At 41.6% G+C, this 19301-nt stretch overlaps 1 protein-coding gene across 7 annotated transcripts in view; it reads right to left on the bottom strand.

Annotated features, from left to right (window-relative positions):
• Positions 1 to 19301, bottom strand: part of DOCK3 (dedicator of cytokinesis 3) — a 185393-nt gene that overhangs the window by 4322 nt on the left and 161770 nt on the right. For 3 of the 7 annotated variants that reach the window (XM_066326884.1, XM_066326886.1, XM_066326887.1), the window contains 14 exons: positions 18383 to 18524; positions 17494 to 17660; positions 16882 to 16968; positions 16224 to 16403; positions 15173 to 15256; positions 13800 to 13916; positions 13245 to 13366; positions 11623 to 11758; positions 11021 to 11102; positions 8958 to 9110; positions 5456 to 5574; positions 4451 to 4538; positions 1031 to 1153; positions 370 to 452 (listed from right to left, as the gene is read on the bottom strand). In XM_066326884.1, coding sequence (XP_066182981.1) covers positions 370 to 452; positions 1031 to 1153; positions 4451 to 4538; positions 5456 to 5574; positions 8958 to 9110; positions 11021 to 11102; positions 11623 to 11758; positions 13245 to 13366; positions 13800 to 13916; positions 15173 to 15256; positions 16224 to 16403; positions 16882 to 16968; positions 17494 to 17660; positions 18383 to 18524 — 1683 coding nt within the window. The remainder of the gene's footprint in view (positions 1 to 369; positions 453 to 1030; positions 1154 to 4450; positions 4539 to 5455; positions 5575 to 8957; positions 9111 to 11020; positions 11103 to 11622; positions 11759 to 13244; positions 13367 to 13799; positions 13917 to 15172; positions 15257 to 16223; positions 16404 to 16881; positions 16969 to 17493; positions 17661 to 18382; positions 18525 to 19301) is intronic. The other 4 variants (XM_066326885.1, XM_066326888.1, XM_066326889.1 and 1 more) reach the window with 4 other exon arrangements.

Genomic DNA, 19301 nt, shown 5'->3' with positions numbered 1-19301 from the left:
TCCATTTGCGTTCAGAATGTCAAGGATTATTGGTTTACATGTATGGAAGTATCACTTGTGGGCAGATAAGTGCACTCAACAACACCAGAGCTGTTAGAGAAACAGCAGCTGAGGTGATGATTGGGGTGCTGAAATCACAGCATATGGTGCAAAAAAGGAAAGGGGAAGGACCTAGAACCTGTGAGTTATTTCTATAGCATTCAGCTGTCGAATAGGTTAAGAGCTTTCAGTGGGTTTTCTCATGCGCAAATTACTAGCATGTTAAAAATAGTATTTCTGCATTCAGAAGCTGCTTGGTGGGAGCAGAGAAGGGGGAATCCCATTCAGGAGCCCGTTGTCCTACATCCCTCTCTGCTTTCCTGCCATTACCTTGCGCAATGTTCGTGCGGGCAGTGCTGGAGGAGCATCACTGAGCTGGTGGTGGAAGGCATCAAAGTGCAGTGAGTAGTGTCCTGGAATGAGACAAGGGTCAGAAATGCAGACCTGTGCTGTTTTCTTTCCAGCCACAGAGCTGGGTTTAGCTCTGTAATGCCAAGTAACAGCTCCAAATGCCGCCAACTCCAGCCTAGGGCTGCCTGTCTGATGGATACTGCGGAGTGCATCTGTCACACACAGGCTGCTAAGGGAAATTAAGTGCAGAGAGAGGTTTTTCACTGCTCCATTATCAAGGATCTCATGGCAAGGCAACAGGCTCTTAAACAATGAACATATTAAGTTTCATTTAATAGCTTTGTACGCTTCAATTACTGCTGAAGTTGGTCATTGGTAAGACGCCACACCAAGCTTCAGCACTCTCACACTTAATTCTAATACCAAAGTACCCGTAAGTCCACATTGCTTAAGGACTGCAAGAATTTGAAGATTTGGAAAAAAAAATAATTGAAAACCAGCAGACCAGGAAAGACTATGGCTATGGGGTTGTTGTTTTCAGAGGTGGGGGTGTAAAGGCTATAGTCAGCTTTCAGGTGGTCTGGATTTGTGTGTGTGTGACTGCAGGCATTTGCAGCAGACCTGCTGGGCACGTCCTTACCCTGGGACAGGCTTCGGGGAGGCACTGGTGGGGCCAGGATGCTCCCAGCGTGGGCAGACAGGAATGGCAGCGCCTCTCGGCTTCCACTGTCCAGGCTCCAGCTACTGGGTGCTGCTGGCACAGCTGAAGGATTGAAACAGATGGAACTGGGGTAACAGGACAGGGAGTCTGTGGGGCCAGCACTGGCTTTCCAGTGTGCTCTTCAGCAGCAGAGACAGATTCCAGGGACTCGGTGAATGGCAGGATTGAAAGCACAGAAAGGCTACAGAGTGTTAAGTTTAGAGATGCTTTGTTAAGGAAGTGAGAGTTAGGTGATTGCAGGGTTAGTCTGTGCAGCTCCCCTCCATCCCCAGGCCCATTTCTAGCAAATCTGAAGAGCAGTAGGAGTCTGGCAGTTTTTTTTGCAAATCAGTGTGAAGGTAAAATTGAAATCCCAGCAATGGAATGGTGGCTGGTGTGAGCTGTCCTGCCTGGTGGGGAATGGTGACAAGAGAACATGGCAAAACCCTCTAGAAACACAGGATGGCCTGTGGCTGCACTGCAGGCTCAGTGAGAACTGAATAAAGAACATAAAGGAAGTTATACCTCAATCTGTTTCAATCTGTTGCAAAAGAAATAACTTCAAAGCTCCAATTTACTAAGCTACAGAGCTGACCAAGAACTTTGATAACAAAGTATTGAAAGACAACAGTTTGACCTCCTAATATTACAAAGTCTCCTGAAGAGATCAAGTCTTTGTGAATCAGGAAGTATAAGAGAGAGAAATGCTTGCTGCATTTAACAGAGAGTGAATATTATCTCCATGGACTTGTTTTTTGCATAGAAATAAAAGCTGCTCCTTGACACGAACATGAACCTTTTTCAAGATCTTGAGAATTCTGTCAACCTTGATCATTATTAAAATGCACCTTCCTTCCTTCCTTCCAAACAAGACTTGATTTATTCTAAGAAGAGACATGCAACAGTTTTGTTTATCTAAAAACAAAAACCTGCAGTTTCTTCAGATTAGCAAGGAAAGAAAAAAAAATTAATTTAGCCTGTCAAAGAAAACTGAAATACAAACAGCATTTTCCATCTTCAGTTTGCAAAATGGAAGCCTGCAGAAATAAACATGGAGTTTGACATCAGAAGAGGATTTCTCCTTAATTAAAATGCCTGCAGCCACTTTTGATGCATTTCTTTCTAAAATTACTTAGAAAGGTTTATATATTTTTTTGTTTCCCAAGTTCATAAGTTAGCATGAGCATGGGCTCCCTAAGGTCTAAAATTACCTAAAGTAAAAAAGATCACAAAGTGACAGCTTCACAAGACAGAACAAACCCCATAAAATATAAAAGTAATTTTTTTTAAGAGAGATTCAGCCTGTGAAAGGCATATGAAGAAGACACTAAGAATCTTGACAGAGAACAGGTTCAAACCAGGGCCTACCTCTTATATAAGTAATGTGGCTCCAGATGGATTTTCCCTGTATACATGCCAGAGTGCTCTAATTTCCACTACTGCAATTGGTGTCAAAGGGCTAAAACAGAGGGACAAGATGCACAGCAGTGCCAGCCTTGCTCATCTCTCTTGCCATATCCCAGCATCAATTGAAAAGGACAGAAAACCTGATTTGCTTGGCTTGTAAAGCTACTGCTGTGCTTGTTGTCTTGGGTTTTTTTAAAACACTGAGATGTAGAATGAGAATGTGAAGAAGAACACATGGTACCCCAGTGAAAAATCCATGTATGCTTTCTCAGAGTTCCTCATTCACAGCCTTTAGAGTGTTTAACAGTGCTGGAAGAAGGTGAGATGATTTTGAAGAGTGGCTGCTGCCTGTTTTTGGCCAGTGTTTTGGCCAAAATGCTTCAAGGAAGAATGGAAGCAGAGAGCTCCCAGTGCTGTGACTTAGCCCATGTCTCTCTCTGTGACTGTTCAGTGGCTTGGTGGCCAAGTTTAATTAGCAGGGAAGCTGCATTTGAACATTCTGCCCCAGGCTACTGATGTCACCACTGTCACTGGGAATTACCCAGCAGAACTTCTGACACTGCCAAGAGGGGGTGGGGGAAGTCAGGGCCCTGACTGCTCACAAAATCCAGGGCAGATGGCATCCCATAGAATGGTGAGGGGTCAGGCTGCCAAGAGCACCTGGAACTGCATTTTGCCACCTGCCAGACACAAGAGCTGGGATTCCTGCCTCACCATCCCCACTGAACATCACCTGTATCTTTAGTGGCTTCTTAGGGATTCTGTCTTTGATCTCTTGGTATTGAATACCACACTCCTGCATAACATCACCTACAGATACAAATTCAAGTCTTCTTCCCTAGACAGACAATAAATATTTATCTACCTTCCTTTTGCAGATCTTTCTCCTGTCCACTACAAAGATCTCACCATCTCTGTTTGGTTCAAACTAAAATGGCTAACCTGGAGCTCTTAATCCCTCAGCCCCCTATTTTAACTCTTATCATCACTTGTTATGGTCATCATTCTGCCATTTATTCAGAGCTGGAGTTTGGTTTCAATCTGGACTGCTCATGTTGAAGTAGAGGGTTCTGATTTATTAGAAATTCTAGAATAAAATTTGGATTTTGTTTTTTAAGGTACAGTTTAGTTCTGGCACAGTTACTGAAACAAAAAGACAGATAAAAATCTGAGTGTATGATGTAGGTTGGATTAGAGAATTGCAGTGGTCTTTCCTGGCCTTAAAAATCTTTTAAGGTACCATTTTTCCCAGCCATACATGACTGTTTCTTGCTCAGGCAGCCTCCTTGTCTCAGATTTTGATTCAGGAATTTTGCCCTCTTCTGCCTGCTTTTTCAGAATGCTGCCTTTCAGATAATTTTTGAGCCCATTGTTTTTGTCCATGGCACCTCCTTCGCAAGCTGCTCATTTTCTCTTAAACCAAACAAATTCTTTGCCCTCTTTCAGTTTTTTTTTCCCCTGCAGGGACTCTGCCTGTTTTTTTTTCAAATGAATGAGTTAAAAAAACATATATCCCTAATGATAAATAAATACAAAACTACCTCAGAGAGGGATTACACGGCATGTTTGTATTTTGAGCAATAAATGTGTATTAAAAACCAGTATAACTCATGAATAAAAAATATAGTCCAAATCTTGGGCTGTTCTTAGATAATTTCTCATTTGCCGCTTTTCAAGTTTGCTTGACAAAGGCTGCAGGAATTGTTTCAATAACAAAATGCTAAACTCAGAAAGTTTTCTGAAATAGGGGGGTTTGTGCCCTCCCACCCTTCTGTGAAGGCTCTGAAATGACAGTAGGTTGTCAGAAGGCCCCGTTAATTAAACTGATAATTAGAAAAGTGTGAGAGAAATGCACTCTGCCAGGAAATGTAGAAGCCCATTCGTTACTTGCTGTAGCATGACCAGAGGAATAGAATTTTAGCAAGCATGCATGCTGAACAGGAAAAGGAGTACCTTTCTCAGCCACAGACAGGTTGGGATCACTGCAAGGTTTGCATGGTCCAATCATTTGCTGGATCAAGGCGCGCTGGAAATTTGGAGGCTAAGAGAGAAGAAAGTTAGCAAAGAAGAGTTAAGAAAAAAAAGGTTACAGACCAGCTGGGGCACATGGAGACTTTCTGTTCCTTTTTTTAAGCAAAGGAGTTTTTTAACTAAAGATTCCCTGGGAACCTTAGGTTGTGCCTACACTGGCAAGTACTGCAGTGCAATGTGAGTGGATCTCTAGGGTGTAGCAGTGCTGAGGGCCCACAGTTGTGCTCTCTGGAGAAGTTATTTCAGATTAGCTGTGGCCTGGCCTTGGGTCCATTAGCAGCTGGAATACACTGTTTGCCCTCTGAAGTTTATCTTTGGTTTTGTTTGAACGTTGACTTTGCATACTGTGAGAATGCTCTGCAATGCAAACTGAAGTGTGATAAGTGGCAAAGATCCAGAGATTCCTTTCAGAAGTGCAGGCCAGGGCAAGATTTAAATGCTTACATGTAGACACACTTTTCAATTTGTTCAGAGAAATTAGGGCACAGATTTTTTGGAGACCCTGTATCAGTATATTATTTCAGCCTCTCATGGTTTTTGAAACCTCTAGAAATCACCATAAATTTATTTAGAATCAGCTTGGAGGCTAAACTGCAGGATGTATGGCCATGGTTCTAAACAAATAAAGAAAACGGTGTGACTACTTGCAATGAACCAGGGCTCACAGGATAAAGTTGGGAAGTGAGTCCGTTTTCACAGCACACATCGGTTTTATAACACTCACTACGGTTTGTATCACTCAACTATCACAGTGGGTGCCTCCAGGGGTGGAGTAATAGAAAAAGTTCTACTTCACCTTGGAAAACAATCCTAAATTGCTGTGATTTCCAAAAATAAAAAAGAAAGCTTTAAGGTGGTCAAAGCCAGCAAAACTGCAGCCACAGTTTCATGTGGATGAACTGACACAGAAGAAATCAGAGCTGCTACCTGTCCGTTTTCCATGATAGCTGTGGGGTACATGGCGCTGCTCGGTCGGTCCCGGTGGGCTGGCAGCAACATCATCATCTCCCGAGAGTGCCGGTACTTATCTGGTAGAGAGGGAGAGCCTGTAAACAAGTGAGAACAATCACGTACATGGGACAAACAACAGCCATGTCTCTGCATGCCCAGGGATCTCAGTCCTCCTGTGCTCTTGGCTTGGATGCATGAGCTCACAGGACTCAAGGAAACACGGTGCTGAGCCCACTAAGCAGCTGACTGTTGGTGGGTGCATAGCACGAGGATGGAGGAAGAACTGGCTTGTTGGATACAATTAAGGACATACCACGTAGGGTGTGTAAGGTGTGTGTCCCTAGTTGTATGTTGCAAAGTGCTTCCTTTTAAACAGAAAAAAAGTGGGCATCTTTGTGGAATCAGCTGTGGCAGTGCCTAATGCTCCCTTGCCCCATAAAGTATTGTAGAGTTGCAGAAATGCCATAAAATTGTGCATTTGAAGACTGAATGTGGAAGAAAGGGATAAAAGCTTGAGATACACCATTCAGTTAAAGCAGAAAACTATGGAAAAATACTTCATTCTTTGGTTCTGGATAGAGATAAATGTTGGCATTTAATTGGTGCCATCTTGGTCAGCTTCCTATTGTTAAAGAAAAGCAACCCGAATAATAAATAGCATATTCTATAAATGTGAGAGGCACTTTGCTTACAATGCTGCTGTAATGATGATTACTACTGTGTTGCTGTACTGAGCCCTTTGATGACACCAGACATTTACAAACGCTTAGAGTTTTATAGGAGGAATGATAAGCTTGATTCATCTATTAGTTATCTGTATTGTTGTTAATGACAACTATATGACAAGATATTGGGGTATTTAATGTAACAGCTTCCTGGCAGGTGGAATTACTTGGGACTCATGTTCTTCAAGATGAGTGCCATATAACAATATACCTTCTGATGTGCAACAGCTGACAGTGGATTTGCCAGAAGAATGACTCTCATTACTGACTTCCTGAAGTCTGGCACTACTGATACACTCAACCCCTGGAATGTACAATATTAGGCAGGAACTGATGTTGTGAAGCTGCTGAAGTGAGCTGTAATTTGCACTGATTGTTTGATTGCGTCACAAACACGCACTGAACAGATGGCAGCACACAGCGCATTACAGAGCCATGCCGGCTTTTGGGGAATACATGCCCCCTCTGGCAAACTTCCACAACCACACACATTACCTGGACAGCACTCCAACATATGAGCAAAGGCATTGGTGCTGGTTGATGCAGCTTTTACCCCAGCAAAAGCAAACATGCAGTTTTTGGGACTTATATTCAGCACACAGTGGAAGGAACAATGTGTCCAGCAGAATGCAGGATAAAGTCCTACAATTGCAACAGTTCCATTTGGGGGGGGCAGATGCCAGATTAATCTACACCCCCACTCTGACATGAACAATGGCAGAGTATCTGCATTCTAGTCCCGAACTCATTTTCTCCCCAGACATAGAACAGAAACATAATTAGACGACATTCTTTGCTTTTATGTACAACATCAGCTTGGAGAACACAGTGTTAATGCTTTGTGCTGAGTCTTTTCCTCACAGGTCACAGATAGTCCTGTTCTGCAGGACAAATGTTAAGATGCTGAACTTTAGGTGTGCCCAGAACTACAGCACAGCACAACCTGCACTGCAAACTTTTCCCTCTTTTTTTATCTTGTCATTGGTGCTCTTTTATATCAAATATGCAAACGACCTCTACATGCTGTCAGTTTATATGGGATTACAGCTTCAAAAGACCTTGGACTACAGGGCCTGAAAAATAACATGTGCTGGGGGAGTGTAGTTTAGAAAACTGGTACCCTAAATTTATCATTAACTATAGCTATAAAAATGGTAACAGATTATGCCAAGTGTCCAGTCTGAAAACAAATTTTAAATATTGCTGCTTTGGACAGATAGCACAATAATCATGGCTCCTTTCAGGGACTGGCAAAACTTAAAAAGCAAAGTCAAAAAAAGCTTTGAAAGCTTCCACAGCAGCCAGTGGCCATAATAAAATGCAGTAGCCAGTGCAAGGGCTTACTCCTTTTAGCATGTAGCTTGGTTCATTTGATGTGAGCAGCACTGTAGGTATTTGCTAATGAGAAAGGAAAACCTGTGCTAAAGCCAGAAATAGTTTTGCTTTTTTAATTATAAATATGTTAATCCACTTATGTCAAGTATTACTTTTAAGGAATAAGTGAACATGAATGTAAATTCCAAACTCATTGGATCTTTTCTCCTGCTTCATAATCTTTATTATGGTTATGAAAAGTTTGCTCCTGCACCGAATAGTAATGTTTTGATTTTAAAAAGAAGTTTTAATGTAAATACATGTATTCTTGCAAAGTGCCAAGTAAGACACCAGGACTCATTTTCTACAGCTGAATGAGGGGTAGTGTTGAGGAAGCAGTAGGGATGCCTTTAGAGGCCAGTCAAGTGTCATGTGGGAATTGCTTTTTGAGTGCATTGGAGGAGTCCTAACTGTATTTTAAATTAAATTACTGGCAAACCCTAACTCACTCCTAGCTCTTTCCAAGCATTTTTGAATTCCAGTTTCTTGCTTTCTGAACCCTGGCTTGTGTAACCTTTTAACTGTAGTAAAGTTCAGCAGTGCCTCATGAGCCACCTCAAATGAAGCCAAACTGAACTGAATTTCTTATTGACCTGTAACACAACAACAGTGGTGCTTCCTTGACAGGGAAGAAGCTACTCAAGAGTCAAGCCAGGTGAAAACAGAGATACATACTAAAGAGTAACTACTAATGTCTATTGTTAGCACAGAATTAGCAAATTCTTGCAGTATTCTGATTTCACGTCTATTTAAGACTTTGGCTGCAACTTGTATATTTCTAACTAGTGTAAATTTTGATTCTTTAATCTAGAGTTCAGTGATAAAATCAAAGAATTGATGAACTTTCTTGATGACTATCATTTAAAAATTCTTTTTAGATTAACAGCTTAGTTATTTTCTTTGGACAAGCCAAATAATCACCCATGTTGCTGTTTTAAAGATCCATAAAAGGGTAAGTTGTTGGAAGTGGAGAACAATTTAAATTCCTGCTGGATTCTTAATACAAAAGGCCATGGCTTCCTTTGGTCACTGATATAACTAATTTGTTATAAAGAGACCCATCTCCTCCAGAAAGGACTCTGCAGTAAAATAGAGAAGGTGGTCGGAGTACCTGCATTATCTTTTGAATTAATGAGAGAAGTATTTAAAAATTAGGCTAAACCCTAGAAATACTACCCAGTCATGCTCAAGGTTAAAGCCATAGGTGACAAAGATGTTGATAAATTTAGGTGGCCTCTATGAAATTAATTGTTAGCCTTTGTCCACTTCCCATCTGACAAGTGTTCAGCTGCAGCATCGTGACTCTCGTAGCTTTGTTGGCAGTCTCAGCAGAAAGGCCAAGGGTTGGATGGGTCATGGAGACTGAACTATCCTCTCACCTCTAGAGGTGGTCCCTCCAGGACAGAGATGAGGCACATGGGTGGGGGCAGCGTGGGGGAACTTGCACAGCTGCCGCCCATGCTGTATCTGCTCTGTGGGTAAATAGAGGGCTTCAGCCTCCAGTGGGGTCAATCCAGCACCTTTCACCAGCGCTAAATTAAAAAGAATATAAATAAATACCAAAAAAAGGAAAAAAAAAAAGAAAAAAAAAGGAAAAAAAAAAAAAAAGAAAGGATAGAGGTGTGCATTGGCAGAGCTGCACATGTCATGTCTGTGAAGTACCTTGCTCCAGCCAGTGATACTGGTCTCATTTTCACAAGCATCAAGTTCACCCAGTGAAAAAACAAAACAAAAGGAAAAATCACCAAGGAGAAGAACACAGCTGCATTACCAGAGTGGAATTTTAAGTGTAAGGGCTTTTTCTCATTAGGAACAGCTCCATTTTCAACAGCAGTGTTGTAATAACCAGAACAGTGACTGGCACACTGGGAAACACAGATTGCATCTGGGACTTCACTAGAAGCAAAATCCCATGAGTGAGTGGTATCTGAATGCTGTGCTCACCTAATTTAAAACTGAACAGAATAGCAGAGAAGAAAGGTTGTATCACAGGCTATATAAACATTTTTCAAACTCATTACTTCTCTTACTCTTTCCCATTTGAAATCTGTCTGGGTCCCATCCTTGGGAGGTGCTGTTGGCTCACTCAGCAGCCCAGAGCCTTTGGAGCATTCATCACGTTGGTTTCTAAGCAACAGTGAATAATACCGTAAAGAGGGAAGCTGCTGATGCTGTGCAGTCATCAAGCTCAGAAAGACTGTCACAGCCTGTCACAGCGAGCCTGTCACTGGACTTCTAAAGTAGAAAACAGCGTCAAACAGGACAGCACCAAACCCTTCAGATCCCCCCAAAGATTCACAGGCCAGCTGAGGCACATCCATTTAGGGAGGTCTTCTTGATAGGATAGCCCTCTTCTCAGTTCTATCTTTCCTTGACTGTTATTCCAGTTTCACCTGGTTACTATTTGTCATGATTCTCCTTCCAGCCCTTGGCAATTAGTGCAGCTATTTGCCTTTGTTTGAAGATGTTCACTTCTCACCTTCCTACTCCATCTGATCCCTCAATTAAATCACCTTGCTGTATCTGTGTCAGAACAACAGCCAGTCAATTAGGATTTTACTGGCAGATAAAGCAAAAAAGCCCCAAGACCGCTTGAGAGACCACTCTTCTCCATATTCCCTCTCCATCAGGAGACACGGAATTCCCCTACATGGAAAAAGGGGTAAGATTTTAATATCAGCCTCTATCTCTGACTGTATCCTGGAAACCTTCTTTAGATGCCTGTGAAAAGAGGTGTAGAACCTGCAACTGAGAATCCAAAATGAGAGGAAAAATCCCAAAACCTTGAAGAGAAGTTATGAAAGTCAGGAGATCACACAGAGTGGTTTTGCTTCAGCTGAGGAAGAAAATAATTATCAATATCAAGACCAACTACTGTAACACAAAAGCAATATGAGTACCCCCAGAGTCTGCTTTTATATTTTTCCTTTCTTCAAGAATTTCCCAGCAGGGAAGCCCTTCTTTATCTCCATTATTTAAAATTCGTATCTTTCAACATTCATCCTATACATCTACTTTTGTATACAAATCTTTCTGCTAAACTGCCTCAAGTTCTTTTTTGTCATAATTTCTTTAAGCTTGTAAAATTATTTCTTTGCCTTTGTCTTCATGATTTCTCTTTTAAGTACTACAATGAGGACTGTTCTTGTTTTCCTCTAGACTGCCTGACACAATTTTGTGGTGGAACAATGGAAATCATTATGAAATTCAACTGCCTGAAACCAGCATGTATTAGAGATACATTCAAAATACACATGAAAAAATGCTTAAATGGAGAATGAAACCATTTGTAAAGAAAAAGTATTGAAGAGGTATTTACATGTCCAAAAGAGAAACAGTGTTACATGTCAGTGTAGACAGTGTTTCACCTGTAAGTCAGCAAGGTTGCCAGGTTTAGGGAACACCTGCAGGTGCCCCCTCACCAGGGCCTGTCCATGCTTACCTCGAGCACTGGGTGGGGCAGAGTTAATCATCTGGGATGGTGCCGAGTGAGTGGAGCTCAGGCTGGAGGTGGAAGGACTAGCCTGGGATGAGGATAAAACAGAGACATAGGTGCCTGAACTACTGGTACCTGGGGTTAGGGTAAACAAGCTGCAGGAGGCAGAGAAACCATCGAGAAAGACCTGAGCACATCAGTGCCTTAGGGATCTGCCCAGCTTCAGTGAAGGCCACTGTTAGCCTGCACTCAGGACTGTGGGACTTGTTCCACCTCCCCAAACCAAGAGCAACACTATCTGCACATGTTCAATGGGGCAGGTAAACAAAGTGGCACAAAAATCTCACTTTCTGAGAGCAGCAGGGTGACCTTGGACTGCAGTACCACAGTCACTGTACAAACACAGATTTCTTCCCAAAGTTAATCTAGTGAGTTACCGTCATCTTTCTTGAACAATGTTAGCTTCTACCTATTCAGTTCTTTGGAAAAGCTATCACAGACAGATCCAAGCATGTGCACACGTAAAGTGTACTGCTCCTAAGCAAAACCCTCTGGAACATGCCCCATGCTGTTCCTAGCCACTGCTCCTGGCTGTGCTGGAGCTGTACCTGCATGTGGTACATATCCTCAGCAGTCTCCCCCACAGAACTGTCTGTCAGGATAACCAGGTTTCCTGTTTCACTGGAGGTGTGCGACGACAGAGAGGATGAGGAGTGTCGGACTGAACCAAGCATGTTCAGTGGGCTGGAAAAAAAAAACAGACAGAGCAAGGACATAATTACTTTTTGAACCTCTTTGTGAAGCCTGATTTTTTTTTCCAAACTAGTAAATACCTGCAGTTAGCTGCTGCTTTAGGTCACCTCTAGATGTCAAACACTTTTGAAAAATGAGGCCAAATAAGCTCAAACAAATCCGTAAATGTGGGTAAATATGAAAGAAGTGACAAGAAGATTACAGGTAAAACATAATAGTAGATAGGATGTTGAATTTCAGGACCGCAGCCCAGGGTAATGTCACATCATGACCTTGGGTGCATATTTGTTTGGTTTGTAACAGAACACAGTGAAAACACTCTCATCTTTAATGCTAAGATGAGCGGGAGCAGCTTAAAAACAACATTCCAAAGGAATCCAAGCACAAGACACACAAGTCAAAATCCACTTTTCCTTATTGCATGCATTAGGCCTCAGTATTACACTTGATGGCAATTTTGTAGCTGACAGTAAATTAATACAGCCCAGCTGGTGTGCAGGCTGCACCCTGATCTCCTTCAGGGAATTAACTTTTCTCTGTCACTCTGAGCCACACACACAAATATATTGTACATTACAGCATTTCCCTAGTTTGTCCTAAAAACTAAAAAAGCCTTTACAAAGTGAGGAATTTGGAGAAAAAAAATGGTATCACCCAGACACTGTCAACTGCTAGGCCATGGGAGCAGTATAAACTACTCAGTTTTAACAGTATAAAATAATGTCACCATCCTGGATTCATGGACCAACTTTCCATAACTATTTATGCCAGCCTTTAAAACCAGCTAAAATACAGTGACCCAATAAGAAAAATAAACACAGAAGAGCAATTAGCATTTTTAAAGAAGCAATGTTGGCTTGATACAAATCCCACTATTTTGTCCTTATAATCCCAGTTTTTATCCTCTGTCATTATCTCAGATTTAATATATAGGCATTCAGTTTGAAAAAGCACCACAGGGTCATTTTTTGATGTACTGATCAAAACACTGTGGCAGCCTTTCTTGTATTTGGCTTCTGATTTGGTCAGAATTATAAAAATAACGATGTTAACGATTTTGATCCTTCAAAATGGGTACATACTGAGTTGGGTTCTAAAACAAGCCATACAATTTTCCTTTTATGGTAGATAAGGTCCAGTTATTTGCTGTTGGTGCAATAGAAGTAGGAGAGGTTGGGACCTCCAAAGTCAGACTGAGCCTGGAGAACTGAGCGGCAGATTTGTGTTTCTGCCTCTACAGTAAGTAAAGTGATGGAGTCACACCCGGAGGTGTTCAGCATTCGTTGCAGGTTGGATTTCTCAACTTTCTTATTCCAATTCTCCAACTTCAGTGATTAGCACTGAATGAAGACAAAAGACACTTCTGCCTAAACTCGCGCTGCCCCTCCTGCAGTCCTGCTAAGCACTCCTTAGATCCTGGACCCTTGGTGGAGCAGCGTGCGGAGCCCCTGGATCTTTGGGAAGAGGAGGGGGTTACCTGTGTCGATGCATCAGCTTGATGCTCTCTGGGCTCATGGGGCCGTGGGACACCAGCACATTGCTGCGAGGGGTGCTGGAGCCTGAACAGGCCGGGCTCAGCTTATCCAAACCAGGTAACTCCTGCAGTGCAAACACACTTCAGCTAAGTCAGTCGTGGAAAACTGCAAGTTTTCTTCATTCATGCTACTTCCCAATTATGGCACTTCTTTTGAAGTGAACATCCAACACCTCTCAGTAATCTTCCTCTGTCTTAACGTAATTTTCTTCTACGTGAGATAGCAACTGGAAATTAAGCTTTACAATTGCTCTGTGATACAACAAAGAATATACAAATATTAACAATTCTTGCTGAAAGGCCAAGTTAACATATTTTCTACGACTGCCTTCTTGCACAAAAATCAAGAATTCCTTTGGTAATTTGGCAGTCGAGTAGGTTCAATGCTGTTCCTTTGTGAACCTTACTGCAATGAGCCCAGTTCTTTTGTGAACCTTACTGCAACTGAGAGATGTATAATCAAATAATTCAAAAATGGAAGAGTGACTGTTGGCTTACATGGTACAGGCTGGATCGCATCATCTGAAACTGGTCTATCAGTTTCTTATGCAGGGGACGCATTTCTGGGTGTACAAATTTCTCATGGACTGCCAGACCCACTCCTAGGACATGTACCTGTGAAACAGAAAATGGAACAGCAGAAACCCAAATAAATTGTATCTAAGAGTGAGAATAGAAGCCTGTCTTGCAGTTCTGGCAGTGTGCAAGGAATATGCCACTGTCCATTACAAGACTGCTGGTAATTAAGCAAGCCTTGGAGTGCTGGCAAGTTCATACTACTCCGACAAGTATTTAAGTGTGAGACAAGTACATTTGTGTCACGTTGCATTGCTTTTCTTAGGAGATAACTGCAAAAGAATACCAGCTAGATTCTTTCTGCAGAGTGAACAGCATTATGCCTTCACACAGATAATGCAACAAAAACTCCTCCTCCCAGTGCCAGGACTGGGATCTGAGCTGCCAGAAGAGACTTCTAAAATGAGTTTCTGATAATTGAGATGAACAGCAGCAGTTTGACACACGCAGTCACTCCTCCTGTTCCTCATTAGTTACTTCTAAAGGTCACTTTTGAAAAAGTCAAACATACAATATTAACAATTGAATGATATTATATAAGGTTTCAGATGAAAGAAAATAGTAATGATAGGAGGCTTAAAATGTATGTAATTCTCTACATGATCCAAAATCTTTTCAAACAATAACTAATTAATCTTCAAACATCTCCTGAGGATTGAAGGGAGATAAGCATTATTTTACAGATGGGGAATCTGAAATGCAATTCAGTGATCTGCTGAAGAAGAAGGCCGTGTAGCTCTATTCAGATCTGGGCACATTGTTTAATGGGGTGTATCTTGCCAAACTTTCAGTTAAGTGGGATGTGATTATCTGATTTCAGTCCCATCAAAGCATCCCGCAGCTTTATCTACCAAGACATTTCAAGGAGACACTATGGAAAAATAAAGCTGCAGATAATATAAATAGGCATTAAGTTTTCATACATGGCTCTGTCACTTTAATCTCAAGCCTGACCTGTTCTGCCTCTGATTATCTTTGAAATTTGTTAGGAAGACATAGTTCAAAATGCCAAAAATTAATGGCAGGCTTGAAATGCAGCAAGATGTCAGCTGGATAACAAATGTAGGAAACAAAGTTAATGTACTTTCAGCTGAGCTTCACCTCACATCCCATAAGGTGAGTGACTTGTCATAATCTCCTTGCCCACCTCCCTCTTGTTTTTTGTTTGAATGTTTTTAGATCTCCTGTACCAAATGTCTTTGCTTCTGAACGAATCAGTTGGATCTGATGCTTAGACTGACTGCTGATGAATCCAGACCATGTAGCAATGTTCTTCTGCACCTGAAAAATAGTACCTGTTCCTGCATGAGTTCCTTGAGCTGTGTGATCTTCTCTGCGTCTCCGGGGTGCTTTGTGATATAATCCTTATCAAAAAAGGCCTGCAGGAAAAGGGAAAGAAAGTGCCTTTTGTTTATGGGAAGGTGTTTCATCATAACTTAGAGTCAAAGGATGAAAGGAAAAGGTCTAAAAATCTTAGGAAAATGAAATATATTAAGATAACAGCAGAGCTTAATTTTATTGTTTTTAACACTCTGGGATGCAGAGAAAATGGTCGTGGCAGCTGAGACAATTCTGTTGAATCCTGACTCTGACCAAGTTTCCCCCTGTGACAGTGATGAGCAATACAACTAAGCCTTGTATCTTCCAGTTATTTGAATTTTATAGTTTCCTTCACGTAACTGCCTAAAGCTAAAGGAATTTTGTGACTAAACTGACAACTATGTAAAGCCCGAAGAACATTCTCTCCATGGCTCAGTTGTGAAGACACATCCCACACCCCTGAACCACTGCTGCAATTTTTCAGTATTTCTCCCTAAACCTACCTTTTGCTATGCTCAGTTGAAGTAACAGTTTGCCAGAGATTATGCTGGATAATGTATTTAACATCATTTTAGTCCTACAGAGAGTCTGAAATTAGCCCATCAGCAAATATAATGGTTCAATAGCATGAATTAGTGGTTTCTCCTAATTCCAGACCTAATCAGTTACCACCAGTCCCATAGCTTCTACTCCAAAATGGATTTATAATGTAAGCAGTATTAAAAGAATTCCCTCACTGTTTTACCTGCCAAGTGAGGATTTCCAGGTAAACAAAGTGTCATCTTTCAGAAACCCTGCGGTTACCTGTACCTATTTCCATGTGAGATCCCAGCTCTACTCCTGGAGCCTCCTTGCACGTGGCTATGCAAGCACTGATGCAGAATAGCCAAGTAGGGGGTGTAACCCCATCTTCAGAAAATGCACATGAGAATTTCTTATCTTATGAAGCCATACTGTCATTGAAACAGAAATGCAAATAAAACTGAGGAAGGGTGATAATTCATTGGAAGCAAGAGCCCAGCTCACCTCCTGGTACCGTGCAATTCCCCCGTTAACGGCGGCATCAATCACTCCGTTCAGACACATGCTGAGAAGATTAATGTTGCCATGCATTTGTTTATGCTGGTACTGGCTTATCAGCGTCCTCAGCTCTTGGTTTTTGTTCTCAACCACTTGAATTGCATTTTCCAAAGGACTTACTTCAACCTCAAAGGCAATAAAATATACTTTAATTCTGTGGACACTTCACTGAGATTCATCTTCCTTGTAATAAAATGATACTCCAGGATTGTTCAGTGAGCTCCCTTTGCTTTTACTGCTTTGTAGAAAATTAGCTACATTTTACTGCTTTGTAGAAAATTAGATACAAACTCCACCCTTGGCAGTGCTGGATTTCAGGTCGCTTGGTTGCAATAAGAGATGTCTCTCTACGTACTGAAGACATGGCAGCAATGCAATTATTCCATCCTTTTGGCACTGTCTCCATTGTACTAATAGCTCATACAATTCCCCTGGTTACATTCAGCAGTTGTTTAGATGAAGTGGTAGAAAAAGGATGTATTTAATCTTTGGTAAACACCATTTTAAACAGCAAGATTTCAGCCCAACGAGTTTTAAGCTGCCTATCCCATGTCCTCAGTAACTCATAATTTCAACCCCGTATTACAGGAATTATGCATGTTACCAGTTCTCTTCTCTCCACTTCAAACCAACGAGAGATCCCAGGCAGACTGTGAGTCAGGGTCAGAGTGGTGCGTTCAATCCACAAGCTCTGCAAGGAGTAATTGAGGTTGTGAGGAACAGTGAATCACAACCACATCCTCTGTTACTACAGGTGCAAACAGGGCAAGGCTCAGAAAAGAATGCATTAACCTCCCGAGCATTAATTCTGTAGAAGGTCTTCCTGAAAGTCACTTAAATAACAAACCAGGAATTCAATATGCTTGAAACAACACATTCAACATTTCTATTAGTTTTTAAAACTTCACCAATCACCGACTGTGTCATGGGACCCAAAAAGGCATTGTAGACCTATAAGTCAGTAATAAAAAAAATGTCCAGCCAAACAAACAGTGCCTCCTGGCACTAAAATAACTCACCTTTAAACTAGACAATGTTTCAATCAGGTCAGAACAGTATTCAATCAGACCATGAACTTTACCTGCTACTTGAGTTACTGTGGTATCTTTGGCTATCAAATCCGGATTACCTGAAAGGCTCTGTCAGCATAAAATAACAAGACAGTATTCACCTGGAAGACATGAACACCCAAACACTGCTTATTTGCTACTTGTACCTTAAATTCGTTCTCCTTGTCCTTGGGGCCCTTGTGGAAGGGTCTGTCATAGCGGAACTTGCGGATGTTGTTGACGCGGTAAAAGCTCTTGATGCGATCAGGGACGCGGTCCATTTGCAGCACGTCTATATTGTCTGGTATGGGAGTCACCGCATAGATCTGTAAATCTGGTCATTGTGCAGTCAAAGAAAACTTTATCCATGTGTTAGGAACGACAAACAGAAAACAGCAACCCACACAGGAGACTCCATTTGCTGACAGTGTCTGTATGGTTCAGATCCTGCACCAGTATCCGTGCTGTTCCCACAGAAGCCAAAGAGTGTGGGTTCCATGACTAAGCCCTCCAAAGTCCCTGCAGTCCTCTTAAATGTGATGTGGTTCAGTCTTTAAATACACTGAGCATTGTACTGGGTGTACCAAATCCCAGTACAGATGACCAATGAGAATAATGAGATTCAAAGAGGTATTAAAAAGTTCAGCAGTTTTAAAGAAAGGGAAATTGTGAAAAAGTAAAATACTGATAAAAAAAAAAAAAAAAAAAAAAAAAGCAGAATGGAAAACAGTGCTTTGGAACTAGTTTCTGTTCCCAATAAAATATTGGCCAAGAGAAGGTATCAGGAACACTCCTAAAGACACAAACTGTGTGTGATGCCAGGGGTGTTGGTAAAGCATTAAACATGGACATGACCAAGCACAGCCCTTTCCCTTCTACATGGAACACGACCTGTATTGCTCCTCAAATAAAAGGTCACCACTCTCTCCAACACCACACCTCACAACAAACCAGTTACTGTCTGCTGCAGACAGGGTCTGGTTTTGTCCATATCCAGCTCCACCTCTGTGCTCTGCCCCAGCTCCAGGGAGAGTCTGCCCTTTCACAGGAGGATACACTGGGCATCACACTGCAATATGGAGTCATCGGGGTGGTTTGGGTGCTGCATTGCAATGGCTTGGGGGAACTCGCTCAGCATCCTCTGCTGGAAGGCTTCCAGCCTCTCATAGTCATGGCCCCGACACACATATTCTTTGTTCTGCAAGAAGGACAAGCATAAATTAGCATCTTTAAAAGTAAATTAAATTCTACTGACTTCTATCTCACTTCAAATGTTACTTCAAAACCAAAGATAAATGGCAGTGGCAATATACTAATGTGAGAGTAAATGTATTTTATCCCTTCCTTTTTCTTTACAACGTATTTCATGAAGAAGTGATGAATGAGGAGACTATTCCACTGATCTTTAAACAGTCTATACCTCTGATTCAGGAGCACCCAGCATTCAGTCTTGTGGTCCCTTCTTACCTGCTTTTCAGAAAAGGCACTATTTTTAACTGGACTACACTGAAACGTAAGTCACCAGCTTGGCTGTTCTACGCTGGGAAAGCTGCTGTCAAATACAATTTACACCAGATGGATAAAAGTCCTGAGGATCTCACAGAACAGAGGGAGATATATTGTTTGTCATTTTATCAGTTCTCCTTAGAAAGAAGTTGCAACAAACTATTCACAAAAATCATTGTTTAATCACTGCTGTATTATCATAGCCATACAACTCAGCCCTGATCATGATGAACAAACAATACATGCTCAGGAACTCCCCTGTCTGTAGCACAGTAATACAGAAAAGCTTTACCAAGAATTCTCAGTGGCCACTTAACAAATTCCCCTTCGGCCCTAAAAGCACTTTGCTCTTGATGAACAAAATTTCATTTCTGCTAATAATGGAAAGCTGCATTTAAATATGACTCTTGAGGCATTAAACCACTTGTACAGAGTTCTTGGATGCTTTTTGAGCCATCTCTCTCCAAAC

This window comes from Sylvia atricapilla, chromosome 11 (assembly GCF_009819655.1).
Source record: "Sylvia atricapilla isolate bSylAtr1 chromosome 11, bSylAtr1.pri, whole genome shotgun sequence".
NCBI lineage: Eukaryota > Metazoa > Chordata > Aves > Passeriformes > Sylviidae > Sylvia > Sylvia atricapilla.
Note: the sequence above shows the minus strand (reverse complement) of the source record. Positions and strands in the feature narration are given on the sequence as shown.